The 22,033-nt window shown below is 42.7% G+C and overlaps 1 protein-coding gene across 3 annotated transcripts in view; it reads left to right on the forward strand.

The window, feature by feature from the left end:
- The window catches only part of LOC143287616 (uncharacterized), a 91,836-nt gene that overhangs the window by 31,453 nt on the left and 38,350 nt on the right, over positions 1 to 22,033 (forward strand). For all 3 annotated transcript variants that reach the window (XM_076595735.1, XM_076595736.1, XM_076595737.1), the window contains exons 11-19: positions 3,452 to 3,596; positions 6,324 to 6,437; positions 6,740 to 6,777; positions 8,102 to 8,312; positions 10,254 to 10,517; positions 14,716 to 14,808; positions 17,214 to 17,315; positions 18,657 to 19,112; positions 19,848 to 19,917. In XM_076595735.1, the coding sequence (XP_076451850.1) occupies positions 3,452 to 3,596; positions 6,324 to 6,437; positions 6,740 to 6,777; positions 8,102 to 8,312; positions 10,254 to 10,517; positions 14,716 to 14,808; positions 17,214 to 17,315; positions 18,657 to 19,112; positions 19,848 to 19,917 (1,493 nt within the window). The remainder of the gene's footprint in view (positions 1 to 3,451; positions 3,597 to 6,323; positions 6,438 to 6,739; positions 6,778 to 8,101; positions 8,313 to 10,253; positions 10,518 to 14,715; positions 14,809 to 17,213; positions 17,316 to 18,656; positions 19,113 to 19,847; positions 19,918 to 22,033) is intronic.

The following is a 22,033-nucleotide window of genomic DNA, read 5'->3' on the forward strand; positions in this document are numbered from 1 at the left end:
ATGTGTACTTTGAGCAAAGGTGATTGGTTTTACAGATACTTTCAGCTCAGGTGACTGGTTGTATTGGTTGTAGATATACTTTCAGCTCAGGTGACTGGTTGTAGATATACTTTCAGCTCAGGTGATTGGTTGTAGATATACTTTCAGCTCAGGTGACTGGTTGTATTGGTTGTATATATACTTTCAGTTCAGGTGATTGGTTGTAGATATACTTTCAGCTCAGGTGACTGGTTGTATTGGTTGTAGATATACTTTCAGTTCAGGTGATTGGTTGTAGATATACTTTCAGCTCAGGTGACTGGTTGTATTGGTTGTAGATATACTTTCAGTTCAGGTGACTGGTTGTAGATATACTTTCAGCTCAGGTGATTGGTTGTAGATATACTTTCAGCTCAGGTGACTGGTTGTATTGGTTGTAGATATACTTTCAGCTCAGGTGACTGGTTGTATTGGTTGTAGATATACTTTCAGCTTAGGTGACTGGTTGTATTGGTTGTAGATATACTTTCAGCTCAGGTGATTGGTTGTAGATATACTTTCAGCTCAGGTGACTGGCTGTAGGTATACTTTCAGTTCAGGTGACTGGTTGTATTGGTTGTAGATATACTTTCAGCTCAGGTGACTGGTTGTATTGGTTGTAGATATACTTTCAGCTTAGGTGACTGGTTGTATTGGTTGTAGATATACTTTCAGCTCAGGTGATTGGTTGTAGATATACTTTCAGCTCAGGTGACTGGTTGTAGATATACTTTCAGTTCAGGTGACTGGTTGTATTGGTTGTAGATATACTTTCAGTTCAGGTGACTGGTTGTAGATATACTTTCAGCTCAGGTGATTGGTTGTAGATATACTTTCAGTTCAGGTGACTGGTTGTATTGGTTGTAGATATACTTTCAGCTCAGGTGACTGGTTGTATTGGTTGTAGATATACTTTCAGTTTAGGTGACTGGTTGTAGATATACTTTCAGCTCAGGTGATTGGTTGTAGATATACTTTCAGCTCAGGTGATTGGTTGTATAAATACTTTCAGCTCAGGTAATTGGTTGTTTATCAGTGTATACTTTCAGGTCAGGTGCTTGGTTGTTTAATGATGTATACTTTTTATCGCAGGTGAGTGGTTGTTTAATAACAAAAACTTTTAGTTCAGGTATTTGGTTGTTTGACAGTGTGTACTTTCGATATAAATGGGAAGCTGACTTCAGTTGGGGAAGGTTAAAACGGCGGAAGGGGAGGATTGGACTCTACCTTCCTGTGCAGAGCCCTGGACACACACAAAAATCAAGTCAAGTGGACACACTAACACACATGCATGCACACAATCCCCTATCCAAAACAACAACAACAACACGAAAAACATTAATTTTCATTTCCAGAGTCTGGACACAGAGGATCCGCATTTGCGTGATTGATCTATACAGTACAGTTCAGTTCAGTACAATGCAATGCAGTGCAATGCAATGCAATACAGTTACATGATAACTGCAGCTGGTATTATTGTTACTATCATAGGTAGTCCAAAAGAAAGTAAAGCAAGCAGTTGATACCCAGTGTAAGGGTTAAAGTAAAACAAGCAGTTGATACCCAGTGTAAGGGTTAAAGTAAAGCAAGCAGTTGATACCCAGTGTAAGGGTTAAAAAAAAAAAAAAGATTAACAAAACATTTACACTCTGGATGATTTGATGAACAGACACTGAAAACTCATTTCATGATAAGATTCAGTGCTTGTTTAGTGCCCATAAGATGTCAGCTGATGTCCTACTCAAAGTGTTGCAATATTGATGTCCTGTATGATTTGTCCTTTATTGGAGTTTGGTTGGAGTGAACAAAAACTTGAAGGTTAGTTGATGTGCCTGGATGATAAAATACTATTCAAATGAGCATACGTCAGGTTGAAGACTCTTTTCTTCTCAATAATAATTATCTAACTGGATCACATGGAGTGAGTGTGAAAAGGGAATTTGCTTTGTATGCAAAAAAAAAAAAAGGTGTCAGAAACTTTGTCCAGAAAAGATAGTGGATTTACATGATTTTGCAAACAGTGCTAATGATTATGGATGGGCATGACAGTGGAGATGGATCTCTCTTGTGTGATGATTTTGTGAATGACAGCAACATTGACGAAACTGACATCCCATTTGATGCTTGTTCAGTTCATGTATCCAGTCAGACAATATTCTCAAGCAGGCGATTAGGACTGAAGATTTGTAGAGCAGCAGAGGCACATGTGTTTTCCTATGTATATGCTTGTGCTGGCAAGGATTTTGTAGTATATAAGGGAATGTGTGCATGCGAATGGAATGGGCATGGTGTACTTATGTCGGAGCATTTGTGTTCAGTTGTGTGTGTGTGTGTGTGTGTGTGTGTGTGTGTGTGTTTGAAATAGAAACGCAGTTGTGTGTTTCATTATCACGATATTCCTGTATATATGTATATTCATTTTGTTAGTTGTTGTTGCTTTTCATCTGCTTGTTTCTTTCTCTCTCTCTCTGTGTCTTTCTCTCTTTGTGTGTGTGTGTGTGTGTGTGTGTGTGTGTCTCTCTCCGTCTGTCTGCGTCTGTGTGTGTGTGTGTCTCTCTCTGTCTCTCTCCTACATTTTCTTTTTTTTTTCATTGATGGCTTGATGTAAAAAAGCAATTGTTGCTTATCCAATTTACCATCATGGAATATAATCTTGAATTGACTTGACCATGAAGAGGAAAGTCACTCTGACTGGTACACACACATGCAGCACTCAGCGCCTGACTAGTATCTTGGGGTGATTGGTACACACACATGTAGCACTCAGGGCCTGACTTGTATCTTGGGTTGATTGCTACACACACATGCAGCACTCAGGACCTGACTAATATCTTGGGGTGATTGGTACACACACATGTAGCACTCAGCGCCTAACATCTTGGGTTGATTGCTACACACACATGCAGCACTCAGCGCCTGACTAATATCTTGGGTTGATTGCTACACACACATGTAGCACTCAGGGCCTGACTTGTATCTTGGGTTGATTGCTACACACACATGCAGCACTCAGGACCTGACTAATATCTTGGGTTGACTGCTACACACACATGTAGCACTCAGGGCCTGACTAATATCTTGGGTTGACTGCTACACACACATGTAGCACTCAGGGCCTGACTAATATCTTGGGTTGATTGCTACACACACATGTAGCACTCAGGGCCTGACTAATATCTTGGGTTGATTGCTACACACACATGTAGCACTCAGGGCCTGACTAATATCTTGGGTTGATTGCTACACACACATGCAGCACTCAGGGCCTGACTAATATCTTGGGTTGATTGCTACACACACATGTAGCGCTCAGGGCCTGACTAATATCTTGGGTTTTCCTGCTGGTGTAGCAGATGTGCAGTGTGTATGGATTTGTCCGAAGGCAGTGATGCCTCCTTGAGAAACTGGAACTGAAACTGAAACTCACTTCCAGCTCAGCACAGGAGACTCGTGAGCGGATATCGAGCACCTCTGAGCAGCTGGAGAAGGACAACCAGCAGCTGCAGAGCAAGCTGGAGGAAGTGACGGTGGAGAGAGATGCACTGAGGCTCTCCGACCGAGAACTGTCCAAACAGGAGGTCAGCACACTGCGCTTTTTTTCTTCATTTCTTTCTTTTTTGGTTTCATTGATTTGCATGCACAGCATGTAAGCAGACAGCTTCTTTTAAATCGTGTGACAAGCAGTGTGGGATAAACAAAAAAGTGAACATGCACATATACAGGCAGGCAGACACACACACACTCCTGTGCTTATGAATTCACTTGTACATGAATACGTACAAATATTCACGCACTCAAATTTGCTAACTTATGCTCATGCCTATATATGTACACACACATACATACATTGACGCTCGTGTGTGCCTGCGCGAACGCACACATGCACGCATGCCATTCCTTATACTTTATTGTTAGTTCAACATAAAAGTTTACATACTGATCCTTACACACAACACACATTGAACAGCTTTCAGTGCGTTGCCAGCACAGGTACACAGAACCATACTTTTTGGCCTACAAGGAGCTGCACGCCTTTGATTTAAAGAAAAATAGTTATTTTGAGCATGACTAAGACACACACATCAGATACGCTGCATCTGTGTAAAGGGAAAGCCCTCCATTGTGGCTGTGCCAACAGTTGATGTTGTTTTCTGAGTTGTGAGGTCTTCTTTGTAAAACTGGATCGGTATCCTTTGTTTTCATCCGCTTGTTGACTTGGCTGTGTTGCCCCATTTGTCTGCTCTCTTAATAGTCTTATTTGCTGCTTTTGTGTGCTTTTTTTTTTTTTTTTACACATTTTTTAATAATATATATATATATTTTTTTTTACAATTTTCCAGCCTTCAGTCGACAGTACTCTGTTGAAAAGCCCCAGTTCAGTAGCTTGTTCAATCAGAATTCAGTCTGCTCGCCCTGTTTTCAGTACGGTCCACCATTATGTTTTGAATTCTACTTTCCTTTACTTTCCCATGATGAATTTATCCGCCATTCAGACACTGCTGTTTTTTCAAGGGCAAACTGCGATGACATTCAGTTGAAATTTCTTGTAATATGTGATTTTGTTTCAATCTGATTCAATGGTGAACATGAACTATGTCAAATCGCACAGTGGTAAGTCTGAAGTGTTCAAGATTATGAGCGTTATGTGTGATCAACGATGTTGTCATGTCTTGAATTTGTTGTGACAGTTAGCCCCAAGTAGCAGTCAGAATTTTGTTAACCAGACACAGACAGGGCGCAAGCAGCCAATGACGCAGGCATCAGAGTAAATAAGTAGCACCTTATAGGCTGAAACACACAACACACATTCCATTGCTTCTCACAGTACAAAGAGTGGGATGTGTTTTTTCAGAACACACAACACACATTCCATTGCTTCTCACAGTACAAAGAGTGTGATGTATTTTTTCAGAACACACAGCACACATTCCATTGCTTCTCACAGCACAAAGATGTGTTTTTTCAGTACACATAACACACATTCCATTGCTTCTCACAGTACAAAGGGTGTGATTTGTTTTTATCAGAACACACAACACACATTCCATTGCTTCTCACAGCACAAAGATGTGTTTTTTCAGTACACATAACACACATTCCATTGCTTCTCACAGTACAAAGGGTGTGATTTGTTTTTATCAGAACACACAACACACATTCCATTGCTTCTCACAGTACAAAGAGTGGGATGTGTTTTTTCAGTACACACAACACACATTCCATTGCTTCTCACAGTACAAAGAGTGTGATGTGTTTTTTCAGTACAAACAACACACATTCCATTGCTTCTCACAGTACAAAGATGTGTTTTTTCAGTACACACAACACACATTCAATTGCTTCTCACAGTACAAAGAGTGTGATTTGTTTTTATCGGAACACACAACACACATTCCATTGCTTCTCACAGTACAAAGAGTGTGTTGTGTTTTTTCAGTACACACAACACACATTCCATTGCTTCTCACAGTACAGAGATGTGTTTTTTCAGTACACACAACACACATTCCATTGCTTCTCACAGTACAAAGGGTGGGATGTGTTTTTTCAGAACACACAACACACATTCCATTGCTTCTCACAGTACAAAGGTGTGTTTTTTCAGAACACACAACACATTCCATTGCTTCTCACAGTACAAAGATGTGTTTTTTCAGTACACACAACACACATTCCATTGCTTCTCACAGTACAAAGAGTGCGATGTGTTTTTTCATAACACACAACACACATTCAACAGCTTTCAGTCCTTTGTCACCACAGGTACACAGTACACAGTGCACAGTACACAGGATGTGGTGTGCAGTATCACATGATGGGGTTTGTTGTTTGATACACAGGATGCATGAGTTGTTCAGAATACAGGAAACAGTGATGTGTTGTTTCAGTACACAGGGTGAATGAATGAATGAAAATGAATGTTTAATACATTTTGGCCATGGGCATATATAAATATATTGGGAGTTTGGGGGAGGGTTAATAAGCAATTATGGAAAGATATGCAAATCGACAACGAACAGAACTCACCAAATGACATCAGTTTCACTTACACAATATGAATCAGTGCTGTATAAGGTAAACATGAGCAGATAACAAGCAGACAGTATCACTTTAATCTGGTGTCAGGGTGAGTCCCTTATACTCTTGTCATTTTCATGTTACCTCAGAAATAACATTATTAAACCTTTGGTGAATACAGGAAACAGTCATGTGTTGTTTCAGTACACATAACATGGCAGTGTGTTTTCCCTTACACAGGACACAGTGTGTTGTTTCAGTACACAGGATGCGGTGTGTTGTTTCAGCTGATCGTGACACATCTGAAGGAGCAGATCGCGGGTCTTACCAACCAGCTGAGTGAGCTGCAGTCACAGCTGGAATGGGCACGGAAAACTGAGCAGAGTTTGATCGACAGCCAGGTGTGTGTGTGTGTGTGTGTGTGTGTGTGAATAGGCACGGAAAACTGAACAGATTCTGATCGACAGGTGTGGGGGTGGGGGGGGTAGCAGCTGGGGGGTAGTGTGTGTTTGCGCATGCTTGCATGTATGTGTATGTTTGAGTCTGTGTGTGTTTGCATGTGTGTGTGTGTGTGCGCGCGCACATGCATGTGAGTTAGAATTCACAAATGTTTGCTTATTTTTTCATTTTGTTAAACACTTAGTGTTTAAAACTTGATTCTTTACTTAGTGTTTGAAACATGAATCTCTTGTCTGTCATGCAGCAAACTTCACAGAGAGCTCATACGGATTCTGAGAAAAGGTGAGTTGTTGAGTTATCAACCTTGTGTTCCGACTGATGCTCAACACTTCTGTTCAACCTATATCTCTTTTCTTTTGCCCCCACTCTTGTACAATTATGGTCAATGTTTAGCGTGAAAAATATGGTGACCGTTTAGCATGAAAAATTGGTGAACGTTAAGCATAAAAAAATGGTATCATTGCATCAGGGTGATAAACAGAGAGTACAAGCACTTGCACATGTAATAGTCAAGAGCTTGATTTAGCAGAAAATGGAAATGAGAATCGTCAAAAACAAGAGGGTCCCAACAAGATGTTAGGAGTTTGTGAAAGGAAGTGTTCATGTTGTTGAGCGCTCTGGGGGATGTCAAATCCTTGCAACAAACAGCGAATCAAATGTGTGACAACAAGAATTTACGAGCTTGTGAAAAAGAAAGAAAGAAAAGTTCATAAAAAAAAGCATAAGGATGTGAGGAGCTTGGTTGTCACCAAAACAGAATGACACATGAAATGCTGTTTTTGACAAGCATCATTTTCCCAAAAGCTCCCCAAACACAGAAAACATGTAACATTGTTGTTTTTGACAAGCAACTTTATACTGAAACGCTCCGCAAACACAGAAAGCATGTAACGTTTTTGACAGGCATCATTATACTGAAACGGTCCCCAAAAACAGATAGCATGTAATGTTGTTTTTGACAGGCATCTTTATACTGAAACGGTCCCCAAACACAGAAAACATGTAACATTGTTTTTGACAAGTATCTTTATACTGAAACTCTCCGCAAACACAGAAAGCATGTAACGTTTTTGACAGGCATCATTATACTGAAACGGTCCCCAAACACAGAAAGCATGTAATGTTTTTGACAGGCATCATTATACCAAAACGCTCCCCAAACACAGAAAGCATGTAACGTCGTTGTTTTTGACAGGCAACATTATACTGAAACGCTCCCGAAACACAGAAAGCATGTAACGTTGTTGTTATTGACAAGCATCATTTTGCCGAAACACTCCCAGAACAAAAAAGTCAAACAAATCATGTAACATTGTTGCTTTTGACAGGCATCATTTTACCAAAACACTCCCTAAACAAACAAACCATGTAATGTTGTTCCTTTGTACAAGTATCAATTTACCAAAGCGCTTCCAAAACAAAAACACCTAACATTGTAGTTTTTGACAAGCATCATTTTACCAAATCACCCCATAAACAAAAAAACACCTAACGTCGTTGCTTTTGACAAGCATCATTTTATTGAAACGCTCCCAAAACAAACACCACATGACATTGTTGCTTCTTTCCCCCCCACCCCCCACCCCACCCCCTTTCCGTTGCACAGGCTGACCAGCGAGATAGACGACCTGCGAGTGAAGCTTCAGCACGCACTGTCAGAACTGCAGGCGGTAAAGGTGGCCCATCACGAACAAATCACAGCCAAGTCCTCACTCACCGAGCAGCTCTCCCTCACTGAGTCACGCCTGCAGGAAACACTCCAGGAAAAATCCTCCTTCCAGCAGGAGCTCCGCAACAAGTCGGAGCTGGAGATGCAGGTGAGTTTCAGTTTCAGCTTAAGAAAAAAATAGTTTGTTTCTGAACTTTGGCCGCCAAGTTTCTGTGTGAAAAACACTCCCCAGTGTCAAATATTTCAGTGCTGTCAGTCACAGGTTTCGGTTCATGTCAAAACAACACAGAGGACTTGTTCTTGTCACAGGTTTCGGTTCATGTCAAAACAACACAGAGGACTTGTTCTTGTCACAGGTTTCGGTTCATGTCAAAACAACACAGAGGACTTGTTCTTGTCACAGGTTTGGATTCATGTCAAAACAACACAGAGGACTTGTAATGTCAAAACAACACAGAAGACTTGTTCTTGTCACAGGTTTCGGTTCATGTCAAAACAACACAGAAGACTTGTTCTTGTCACAGGTTTCGGTTCATGTCAAAACAACACAGAGGACTTGTTCTTGTCACAGGTTTCGGTTCATGTCAAAACAACACAGAGGACTTGTTCTTGTCAAGCTCCGTTAGGGGGCAAAGGTTAGTCAGCATTCTCTTGGCAGGAAACTGGCTGCAGCTGTCAAGCTTTGTTACAGTGTGAAAAAAAGTCTTGTCAGCATGACCCCCTGATGTCTACAAAAGTCGCCTATGGCACTGAAAGAGTTAAGGAGCTTTGTTACAGTGTGAAAAATAGTCTTGTCGACATGACCCCTTGATGTCTACAAAAGTCGCCTATGGCACTGAAAGAGTTCAGGAGGCGTTACTGCGTTTGTACAAATACTTATATGGTACGATTCATGTTTGTACCTTTTATGTACACCTCCCCTTATTATTCCTTGTGATTTTGGTAATAAAGACATATTCTATTGTACACCACATGTGCTAGGCAGATGCCTGACCAGCAATATAACCCATTGCACTGGTCAGGCCTCCAGTGCATGCATATGTATTTGTGTATCTGTCAGAGTGGATTTCTTTTTACAGAATTTTGCCAGAGGACAACACTTTATGTTGCCTTTGCTTCTTTACAAGAGTGCCAATAGCATGCTGCACACAAAAAAGAACAACACTTTATGTTGCCATGGCTTCTTTACAAGAGCGCCAATTACATGCTGCACACAGTTTCAGTTTCAGTTTCAGTAGCTCGAGGAGGCGTCACTGCGTTTGGACAAATCCATATCCGCTACACCACATCTGCCAAGCAGATGCCTGACCAGCAGCGTAACCCAACGCGCTTAGTCAGGCCTTGAGAAAAAAAAGAAAAAGAAAAAAAAAGGTGGATAAATAATAGATAAGCGTACATAAATAAGTAAATAAATAAATAAATAATAATTATAATATATAAAAAAGGGGTACACACAAGAAAGGACAAAACTTTATGTAGCCATGGCTTCTTTACAAGAGCGCCAATTACATACTGCAAAAAGGACACCACTTTATTTTGCCATTGCTTCTTTACAAGAGCGCCAATTACATGCTGCACACAAAAAAGGACAACACTGTATGTAGCCATTGCTTCTTTACAAGTGTGCCAATTGCATGCTGCACACGGAAACCTGGGTTTATCATCTCACCCAATTGAATAGACGCTTGATTTGATTTTCCAGTCAAACTTAGCCAAAAAGGGTGAGACTAAGATTCAGACACAGACCCTCACAGAGACCAAGATTCAGACACAGACCCTCACAGAGACCAAGATTCAGACACAGACCCTCACAGACCCTCACAGAGACCAAGATTCAGACACAGACCCTCACAGAGACCAGGATTCAGACACAGACCCTCACAGAGACCAGGATTCAGACACAGACCCTCACAGAGACCAAGATTCAGACACAGACCCTCACAGACCCTCACAGAGACCAGGATTCAGACACAGACCCTCACAGAGACCAAGATTCAGACACAGACTCTCACAGAGACCAAGATTTAGACACAGACCCTCACAGACACTGGCAGATAAGCGTGTTAACCATTCTGCCACCTGTGTGCAGGTGAGAGAGCTGGAGGTGAGGCTGGCAGAGAAGTGTCGCCTGGCCGACCTGTACGAGGACGAGAGAAAGCAGAGGATGGAGTTGGAGCGCAAAGTGCAGGATCTGAACCAGGAGCAGGAGTTTGAGCTGTCCTCGCTGCGCACGGAGGCCCAGACGGAGAAAGAGACACGCTGTGAGCTGGAGTTCAAACTGCAGGAGCTGGAGCAGGGCATGGAGGAGGTGAAGGAGGAGAAGGAGAGGGAGGGGCAGAGTCTGACGGCCAAGGTGTGTGTTCTGTGCTGGGCTGATTTGTGAACTTTTTGACTAGTGTAGTGATGTCCCATGTTGGAATTTCCTCTATATTTTTTAGTCTTTGTCATTGATATTTATAGCATTGGGGTGGTGTTGAAAAACATTGAGTATATTGATTGAAAGGATTTGACAATGATCTCACATTGCAGAATTTGTCTCTTATCTCTTTGTTCACTTTAACAATGAAGATTATTCTGAACATCCTCTCACATCTTTGACAGAAAACACACAGTATGAAGACAAAGTTTCTAGAGGAGCTCACAACGTGAAAACATTGTTTCCAGAGAAGCCTGTGACACACAGTCAAATTTGCATAACAGAAGCTCATAATGTGAAGACAAATTTGCATAACAGAAGCTTACAGTGTGGAGAAAAATTTTCATAATACAAACCCACAACATCTCAACAAATTTGTAAAATGAAAGCCCAAAATATGAAGACAATTTTTTTTACAATAGGAGCCCACAATATGCTTGATACAAGCCCACAACATGAAAACAAATTTGTACAATTGAAGCCCACAATATGGAGATCTGTATGCTATAATACGAACCTGCAACATAAAGACCAGTGTGCACAGTAGAAGCCCACAATAAAAGGACAAGTTTGCCTCAGAGAAGCCAAATATGGAAGTGCAATTTCCTCTCCCAGTCCTGACCGGTTCAGTTCATTAAGTCCTCCACCAAGTCCCTGTCATGTTGTGCTTTATTTTTGATGTTTTGCATTTTGTTGTTTGTTGTTCTGGTTTTGTGTGTTTGTTTTGTGTGTATGTAAACTATTAAAGTTTATAGTTCCTTATCCTTTCCATCTTATGGCCATCTAGGCAGTGAGTCCAAATCCACTGTGTCTAGGGCCTGCCAATTGAAGGTTTGAAGGTGGGGCCCAGTCTTCTTGTTCCATCATTTTAACCTTCCCCAGCCCAAGGCAGGTACCTATTCACACCTGTATGGAGTGAGAACAAAGTGCCTTTCCCATGGACAGAACACTACACCACCTGTATGGAGTGAGAACAAAGTGCCTTTCCCATGGACAGAACAAAGTGCCTTTGTCATGGATAGAACACTACACCACCTGTATGGAGTGAGAACAAAGTGCCTGTCCCATGGACAGAACACTACACCACCTGTATGGAGTGAGAACAAAGTGCCTTTCCCATGGACAGAACACTACACCACCTGTATGGAGTGAGAACAAAGTGCCTTTCCCATGGACAGAACACTACACCACCTGTATGGAGTGAGAACAAAGTGCCTTTGTCATGGGCAGAACACTACACCACCTGTATGGAGTGAGAACAAAGTGCCTTTGTCATGGACAGAACACTACACCACCTGTATGGAGTGAGAACGAAGTGCCTTTCCCATGGGCAGAACACTACACCACCTGTATGGAGTGAGAACAAAGTGCCTTTCCCATGGGCAGAACACACCTGTATGGAGTGAGAACAAAGTGCCTTTCCCATGGACAGAACACTACACCACCTGTATGGAGTGAGAACAAAGTGCCTTTCCCATGGACAGAACACTACACCACCTGTATGGAGTGAGAACAAAGTGCCTTTCCCATGGGCAGAACACACCTGTATGGAGTGAGAACAAAGTGCCTTTCCCATGGACAGAACACTACACCACCTGTATGGAGTGAGAACAAAGTGCCTTTCCCATGGACAGAACACTACACCACCTGTATGGAGTGAGAACAAAGTGCCTTTCCCATGGACAGAACACTACACCACCTGTATGGAGTGAGAACAAAGTGCCTTTCCCATGGACAGAACACTACACCACCTGTATGGAGTGAGAACAAAGTGCCTTTCCCATGGACAGAACACTACACCACCTGTATGGAGTGAGAACAAAGTGCCTTTCCCATGGACAGAACACTACACCACCTGTATGGAGTGAGAACAAAGTGCCTTTCCCATGGACAGAACACTACACCACCTGTATGGAGTGAGAACAAATTGCCTTTCCCATGGACAGAACACTACACCACCTGTATGGAGTGAGAACAAAGTGCCTTTCCCATGGACAGAACACTGCGCCACCTGTATGGAGTGAGAACAAAGTGCCTTCCCATGGACAGAACACTACACCACCTGTATGGAGTGAGAACAAAGTGCCTTTCCCATGGACAGAACACTGCACCACCTGCATGGAGTGAGAACAAAGTGCCTTTCCCATGGGCAGAACACTACACCACCTGTATGGAGTGAGAACAAAGTGCCTTTCCCATGGACAGAACACTGCATCACCTGTATGGAGTGAGAACAAAGAACACTACACCACCTGCATGGAGTGAGAACAAAGTGCCAGTCTCATGGACAGAACACTACACCATCGGTATGGAGTGAGAACAAAGTGCCTGTCTCATGGACAGAACACTACACCACCTGTATGGAGTGAGAACAAAGTGCCTTTGTCATGGACAGAACACTACACCACCTGTATGGAGTGAGAACAAAGTGCCTTTGTCATGGACAGAACACTACACCACCTGTATGGAGTGAGAACAAAGTGCCTTTCCCATGGGCAGAACACACCTGTATGGAGTAAGAACAAAGTGCCTTTCCCATGGACAGAACACTACACCACATGTATGGAGTGAGAACAAAGTGCCTTTCCCATGGGCAGAACACACCTGTATGGAGTGAGAACAAAGTGCCTTTCCCATGGACAGAACACTACACCACCTGTATGGAGTGAGAACAAAGTGCCTTTCCCATGGACAGAACACTACACCACCTGTATGGAGTGAGAACAAAGTGCCTTTCCCATGGGCAGAACACTACACCACCTGTATGGAGTGAGAACAAAGTGCCTTTGTCATGGACAGAACACTACACCACCTGTATGGAGTGAGAACAAAGTGCCTTTCCCATGGACAGAACACTACACCACCTGTATGGAGTGAGAACAAAGTGCCTTTGTCATGGACAGAACACTACACCACCTGTATGGAGTGAGAACAAAGTGCCTTTCCCATGGACAGAACACTACACCACCTGTATGGAGTGAGAACAAAGTGCCTTTGTCATAGACAGAACACTATACTGGAACAGGGCCTTGAGATGAATGCTGGTCAATGCCTGATTCTGCCAGAGTTCCTCTGTGTGGGAAGTTTGATGAAGATAGTGATAATGCCTCTTTGTGGGAAGTTTGATGAAGATAGTGATAATGCCTCTTTGTGGGAAATTTGATGAAGATAGTGATAATGTCTCTTTGTGGGAAATTTGATGAAGATATTGATACTGCCTCTGTGTGGGAAATTTGATGAAGATAGTGATACTGCCTCTGTGTGGGAAATTTGATGAAGATATTGATACTGCCTCTGTGTGGGAAATTTGATGAAGATAGTGATAATGCCTCTTTGTGGGAAATTTGATGAAGACAGTGATAATGCCTCTTTGTGGGAAGTTTGATGAAGATAGTGATAATGCCTCTTTGTGGGAAGTTTGGTGAAGATAGTGATAATGCCTCTTTGTGGGAAATTTGATGAAGATAGTGATACTGCCTCTGTGTGGGAAGTTTGATGAAGATAGTGATACTGATATAGCACCTGTCCTTGGTTGGAAACCAAGCTTTCGGTGTCGTACAAACATGGAGTCATTTGCACAACAGGCTGCCTACCTGGGTAGAGCGGACAGATGGATGCCATTGGGTGCTCATCATTTGTTTCCCATGTCTTTCAATTGGGTTCAGTCACACACACATACACACCCAGACATACATGTAACATTTTACATGTATGACCATTTTTGTTTATTTACCCTGCCTTGTAGGCAGCCATGCTGTGTTTTGGGGTGTGTGCATGCTGGGTATGTTCTTGTTTCCATAACCCACCAAACACCGAAATGGATTACAGGATCTTTAACGTGTGTGTTTGTTCTTCTACGTACATATACACATGAAGAGGGTTTAGGCACAAGCAAGTCTGCATATATGTTGACCTGGGAGACCGCAAAAATCTCCACCCTATACCCACCAGGCTCTGTTACTGAGATTTGAACCCAGGACCCTCAGATTGAAAGTCCAAGGCTTTAACAACTTGGCTATTTAAACAATTTTAAGATTTCTAAATGCTGAAAATGAACAAACAAACAAACAAAAAAACAAAAAAAAAACAAAAAAAAAAGAAGAAAGTTTAAAACAGAATGTTGTCATGTTGGCAGGTGAGGTCACTGGAGAGCCAGGTACAACAGTTGCAGAATGACCTGCAGGCTGCCCAGGGGGAGGTGACCTCTCTGCAGCACAGGTGTGACCAGGTGAGTGGATCATAGACCCAACAGTAGCACACGAAACTAGGAAGCCAGTGTGTGCGGGTTCCAGTCCCATATGTGAACCGTGGTTTTCACTTTCTCTCCCCTGTGTGCACAGGTTTGAGTCACATGTATGACCCAGGGTTTTCACTTTTCTCTCCCCTGTATGCACAGGTTTGAGTCACATATATGACCCAGGGTTTTCACTTTTCTCTCCCCTGTATGCACAGGTTTGAGTCACATATATGACCCAGGGTTTTTACTTTTCTCTCCCCTGTATGCACAGGTTTGAGTCACATATATGACCCAGGGTTTTCACTTTCCCTCCCCTCTGTGCACAGATTTGAGTCACATATATGACCCAGGGTTTTCACTTTTCTCTCCCCTGTGTGCACAGGTTTGAGTCACATGTATGACCCAGGGTTTTCACTTTTCTCTCCCCTGTATGCACAGGTTTGAGTCACATGTATGACCCAGGGTTTTCACTTTTCTCTCCCCTGTATGCACAGGTTTGAGTCACATATATGACCCAGGGTTTTCACTTTCCCTCCCCTGTGTGCACAGGTTTGAGTCACATATATGACCCAGGGTTTTCACTTTTCTCTCCCCTGTGTGCACAGGTTTGAGTCACATATATGACCCAGGGTTTTCACTCTTCCTCCCCCATCCGTTAGAGCTTGAGTGGTGGTCTGGGTGTTTGTCGTTCAGATGATGGTGGTCTGGGTGTTTGTCTTTCAAATGAGACAGTGAACAGAGTTCTGTGTGCAGCATGCACTGAGCATTTGTAATAGGACCCACAGCAACAAAAGGGTTGTCATTGGCAAAATTCTGTAGGAAAATGCACTTTGATCGTAAACAAATACACTTGCAGACAGTAAAAAGAAAGAAAAAAATGTGGCGTAAAGCTATAGTGACAAGCCCAACTTTCAGTTTGGTTTTAGCTCATAAAATTACAGTTTACTCCCCTAACCACCTTCAGAATGCTTTTTTAAAATTAAAATTTACAAATATGACGTTTATGTGACAGATTTAAGATGTGTCATTCTATTCTTTGCATCAGAAGGCATTGGTGTTGTAAGGGAAATAACCATGTAGACTGAGAAAGGAATCTGACTAGAGGAACTGGAAATCATGGTGTGTGTGTGTGTGTGTGTGTGTGTGTGTGTGTGTTCTTGTGTTTTTTGTGTTCTTGCAATGCATTTTGAGAGGATTGAAAATTCTCTATGAATGTGCTACTGTTGTTATTAGTATTATCATCATCATCATCTATTATCATTATTATTATTATTAGTGTATTTATTGTTATTATTCTTAGTTTTTAATTTCCTGAAGGACAGAAAATATGACTTTTTTCTGAATTGTGGTAATGATGAATGTAACACAGGTATAACGATGCATTGAAGAATGAGGGTCATTAGAAATTAAGTAGCTCTGGCCACAAAGATGTTCACTTTACTGCAGAGTTTCTTTTTTTTTATGCAGAATCTGAATTTAAGTTGAGATGTTCTAGTTTACTGCAGAAATGTTAATTTTATTATTTGATATTTTATGCCTTATTTGCTTTAACTTTTGTTGTGTTATTTTGCACTTTGGTATTTTTAGTTTGACATCAACAGGATATTTATTAACAAGATTCTGACAGTGTGTGTGATGTAACAGAAAGAAACTGTAGCAGAGGATGTATGCTCACATACCCTCCACATTGTACTACAGAACATGACAGCAAAGCACAATTCTGACTGTGATTTTGATGCTACATTCTGAAGCTGAAGCAGAGGATGTATGCACACATACCATCCACATTATACTACAGAACATGACAGCAAAGCAGGATTCTAACTGTGATTTTGATGCTACATTCTGAAGCTGAAACAGAGGATGTATGCACACATACCATCCACATTAGCTCATTCGACTCCAGCTACGAGTTAACTCCTACCATGATTACTTCCCTTGTGGACCGGGTAGGAGTATTCTTGTACCAACACACTATTCTGATTTCGTTCATTCTTGCTTGGGACAGTTGACATTCCAAACTGAACCGTTAACGGATTTTGGAAGCATGAAAACGAAGCTTTGTTTGACTGATTAAATCAACAATTCTCCATCAATTTTCACCGTTTTAGTGAACATCCCTTCTTTTTACTGCAGTGGTCTCACATTGTGCTGGTCCAGGGGAGTTGTAGCAAGCATGTAGCTGTGGGGTAGGATGAGTTAATGATGACAGAACATAATGGGAAAGGAATGAGTTAATGACTACAGAACAGAATAGGAAAGGAGTGAGTTAATGACCACAGAACAGAATAGGAAAGGAATGAGTTAATGACTACAGAACAGAATAGGAAAGGAGTGAGTTAATGACTACAGAACAGAATAGGAAAGCAGGATTCTGACTGATTGTGATGTCACAGGCAGAAGCTGAGGCGGAGGATGCACGCAGTGAGATGGCTGGACTTCAGGCTCAGGTCATGGACCAGGCGTCACAAGCTGCCATCCGTTCAGCTAACACTGAGGTGTGTGTGTGTGTGTGTGTGTGTGTGTGTGTGTGTGTGAGTGCATGTCTTTGTACTTGCATTTTACACTTCCAAGAAATGCCTTGAACATGTAAGTACTTTTTTGTTGTTGTCTGAGCAACATCTTTAGATAGATAAGTTATGATACCGATGACAAAATGGATGTCAAGAATTGAATATGAAAATAAAGCCTGGAGCATGTCAATAATTTGAAATCTTGATTTAATTTTTTGCACAATAGCATTTTACTTTTTTTTACATATACACACAGTCATAGATGCAGGCATTCATTCTTGCACACAGACGGAACCCCCCCCTAGGCCCCCACCCCACCTCCCCGGCCCCCCCTCCCTTCCCCCCCAAAAAAAAGAGACCAAAAAGAAATGAAAAACAAAAAACGACAACCCAAAACAACGAAAACACAACCAGCCAAACAAAAAAAAACAACCACCAAGAAACTTTCTGCACCCTGTTTTCCACTTTGCTCGCTCTTTACCACCCTGATGCAGTGATACACTTTGATGCTAAACATTCACCATACCACCGTGATGTGGTGATACACTTTGACGCTAAACATTCACCATACCACCCTGATGCAGTGATACACTTTGATGCTAAACATTCACCATACCGCTGTGATGTAGTGATACACTTTGACGCTAAACATTCACCATACCACCGTGATGCAGTGATACACTTTGACGCTAAACATTCACCATACCACCCTGATGTAGTGATACACTTTGACGCTAAACATTCACCATACCACCGTGATGTAGTGATACACTTTGACGTTAAACATTCACCGCTGGTGATACATTTGCGAAACATTCCCTACCACCCTGATGCAGTGATACACTTTGATGCTAAACATTCACCATACCGCTGTGATGTAGTGATACACTTTGACGCTAAACATTCACCATACCACCGTGATGCAGTGATACACTTTGATGCTAAACATTCACCATACCACCGTGATGTGGTGATACACTTTGACGCTAAACATTCACCATACCACCGTGATGTAGTGATACACTTTGACGCTAAACATTCACCATACCACCGTGATGTAGTGATACACTTTGACGCTAAACATTCACCATACCACCGTGATGCAGTGATACACTTTGACGCTAAACATTCACCATACCACCCTGATGTAGTGATACACTTTGACGCTAAACATTCACCATACCACCCTGATGCAGTGATACACTTTGATGCTAAACATTCACCATACCACCCTGATGCAGTGATACATTTGACGCTAAACATTCACCATACCACCGTGATGTAGTGATACACTTTGACGCTAAACATTCACCATACCACCCTCAGGAGCTGGAGGCGTCCCTGACAACCATGCGGAAACAGCTACAGGACACACTGAATGAACTGAACCACGCCAACTCCAAGGTCGCTCAGCTGGAAGAGCAGCGGGCCGCGTCCAAGGCCGAGCTGAAGAAGTCGCTGACCGACATCCGCACGCTGGTGTTCCAGAAGGAAGTGAACTCCTCCAAGTACCAGGAAATGGAACAGTCCGTGCAGTCGCTCAGACAGGATCTGAAGGAGAGCAAAGAGGCGTTGGGGGTGGCGAAGTCACAGCTGAGAGACAAGAACTCTTTGCTGGACACGGTGAGGCACGAGACGGAACTGCTGAACCGTGAACTGGAGCACTTGAGGGAAACATCGGCCAGTGACTCCGAGGAGAAGAACCAGCAGTTTCAGAGGTTGAAGGTTGCGGAGGACAAGGTCAGGCAGCTTGAGAAGGACAACGTAGAACTGGCAGGAAAGGTGAGGCTGTTTTTTTGTTTGTGATGGTGATTGGTGAGTGGGGGTATCTGACAGCATGTGTATGTGATGGTGATTGGTGAGTGAGGGTATCTGAGAGCGTGTGTTTGTGTGTATGTGATGGTGATTAGTGAGTGGGGGTATCTGACAGCGTGTTTGTGTGTGTATGTGATGGTGATTAGTGAATGGGGGTATCTGACAGCGTGTGTTTGTGTGTGTGTATGTGATGGTGATTAGTGAGTGGGGGTATCTGACAGCGTGTGTATGTGTGTGTGTATGTGATGGTGATTAGTGAGTGGGGATATCTGACAGCGTGTGTATGTGTGTGTGTTTGTGATGGTGATTAGTGAGTGGGGGTATCTGACAGCGTGTGTATGTGTGTGTGTGATGGTGATTAGTGAGTGGGGGTGTCTGACCGTGTGTGTTTGTGTGTATGCACATGTGTGTTTAATTTTGTACTATGCATGCATTTATGAGTATGTGTGTGTGTGTGAGTAAGATATGGGTGAATGGTTTGGGGTGTTAACGTGTGTATGTGTGTTTCTGTGTGAGTGTGTATGTATGTATGCACACAATCGTGCATGCACCTGTTCACACACTGTAAGAATGTGTGCTTGCAGTTACGAACTTCATTCACAAAATATATTTTTCACTTTTGATTAACACTGATCTATCACTTAGACTATGCCCTGCTGTAATTAGAGACCACATTGGTTTTTTTTTGGTTTGTTTTTTCAGTTGTCGGAATCCATCCATCAGAGGGAACAGCTTTCAGAGAAACTGGAGAAAGAAAAATTACGTCATACAGGTATCGGGACTAATTGGCTTTTTATCTGTTACCTGTTTCCAATCCCTTTACTTGTGCTGATGTGGTTGGGGTGCCAGTGAAGACAATGCCCCCACTCTCCTGCACCTGTCTGTCTCTGTCCTCCACCGCTGTCTGGGACTCCACCAGGTTTATGCTCTGGGACTGTGCCAGGTTCATGCTCTGGGACTCCACCAGGTTCATGCTCTTGGACTGTGCCAGGTTTATGCTCTCAGGGACTCTGCCAGGTTCATGCTCTTGGACTGTGCCAAGTTCATGCTCTCTGGGACTGTGCCAGGTTCATGCTCTGGGACTGTGCCAGGTTCATGCTCTCTGGGACTCCACCAGGTTCATGCTCTCTGGGACTCCACCAGGTTCATGCTCTGGGACTGTGCCAGGTTCATGCTCTGGGACTGTGCCAGGTTCATGCTCTCTGGGACTCTGCCAGGTTCATGCTCTCTGGGACTCCACCAGGTTCATGCTCTGGGACTGTGCCAGGTTCATGCTCTCTGGGACTGTGCCAGGTTCATGCTCTCTGTGACTGTGCCAGGTTCATGCTCTGGGACTGCCAGGTTCATGCTCTCTGGGACTGTGCCAGGTTCATGCTGTCTGGGATTCCACCAGGTTCATGCTCTGGGACTGTGCCAGGTTCATGCTTTCTGGAACTGTGCCAGGTTCATGCTCTGGGACTGTGCCAGGTTCATGCTCTGGGACTGTGCCAGGTTCATGCTGTCTGGGACTCCACCAGGTTCATGCTGTCTGGGACTGTGCCAGGTTCATGCTGTCTGGGACTGTGCCAGGTTCATGGGACTGTGCCAGGTTCATGCTGTTTGGGACTGTGCCAGGTTCATGCTGACTGGGACTGTGCCAGGTTCATGCTCTCTGGGACTCTGCCAGGTTCATGCTCAGGGTCCACCAGGTTCATGCTTTCTGGGACTCGGCCAGGTGCATGCCTGTCCATTCTTGGATGTTGTCTTCCCACCTCTTCCTCTGTCTTTCTCGTCTGCGGCGTCCTCTGACTGTCCCTTGCAAGATGTTTTTGTCATGCTATTGCTTATTGGATCTGGCTTTGTTATGTTCCAGTAAAATACAAGTTGTGTGTTGATATTGTCAGTGGTTTTTTTTTTGTTCTTAGAATGTGGATGTCATGGTGTATTTGTATTGCCCTGGAGTTTATGTTATTGTAGTGCTCTGTGTGCAGTACAGAATCTCTGTATTGTTATTGATACGTACACATCAAATGCCCACATTGTCACTGTCGTTTTTACATAACTAGGGGTCTTTGTCTTGGTATTGTTGTTTGTGTGTTATAATACCACAGCATTGTATACATTTTCACATAATGTGTACATTACCAGTCAGTGAAGATCATTGTAGTGTGATTCTTCAGTTGGCAAGTTTCCTTGGTACTGGAAGATTTCATAATTTGAAATATTGTCCAGTCATTGGATGTTCTGTGGCAAATGTTTTTCCTCTTTAAGAATCTCATCACAGTGTGTTAATACTGAGTTCATATTTAATCACAACATGTGTGGGTGTGTCCACTTCAGGATCAATGTTTTTTCTCTTGAAGAATCTCATCACAGTGTGTTAATACTGAGTTCATATTTAATCACAACGTGTGTGTGTGTTTCCAGATTCAGGATCACAGCCATCACATAGTTCATACTGTGTCATTTTGTCTGTGGACGTTTAGCTTCTAAATTTAAAACTGGTATAGACAATGTAGCAAAGTGGATGAAACAAAACAAACTAAAAATGAATGATGACAAAACAGAACTCATTTTGACTGGTAATAAGAATAAGCTCAAGCAGATAAATCTATCATTTGTTCTGGCATAGAAATTTCTTTTTCTGGTTCTGTCCGCAATCTTGGTTTTTACCTCGATTCATCCCTCACGATGGAAACTCAGGTGAACCACCTGTGTAAAGTTCTTTACTTTCAGCTTCGTAAGATTAGTAAAAATCTGCCCCTTCCTGTCTGTTGATGCCACCAACAAACTTGCTGTTGCCTTCGTTTTATCCCGCCTAGATTATTGTAATTCTCTCTTTGCTGGCCTTCCCAATGATAAACTCTACAAGCTCCAGAAAATACAGAATAGTGCAGCTCGACTCGTCC

The sequence above is a fragment of the Babylonia areolata genome, chromosome 11, assembly GCF_041734735.1.
Source record: "Babylonia areolata isolate BAREFJ2019XMU chromosome 11, ASM4173473v1, whole genome shotgun sequence".
Lineage (NCBI taxonomy): Eukaryota > Metazoa > Mollusca > Gastropoda > Neogastropoda > Buccinidae > Babylonia > Babylonia areolata.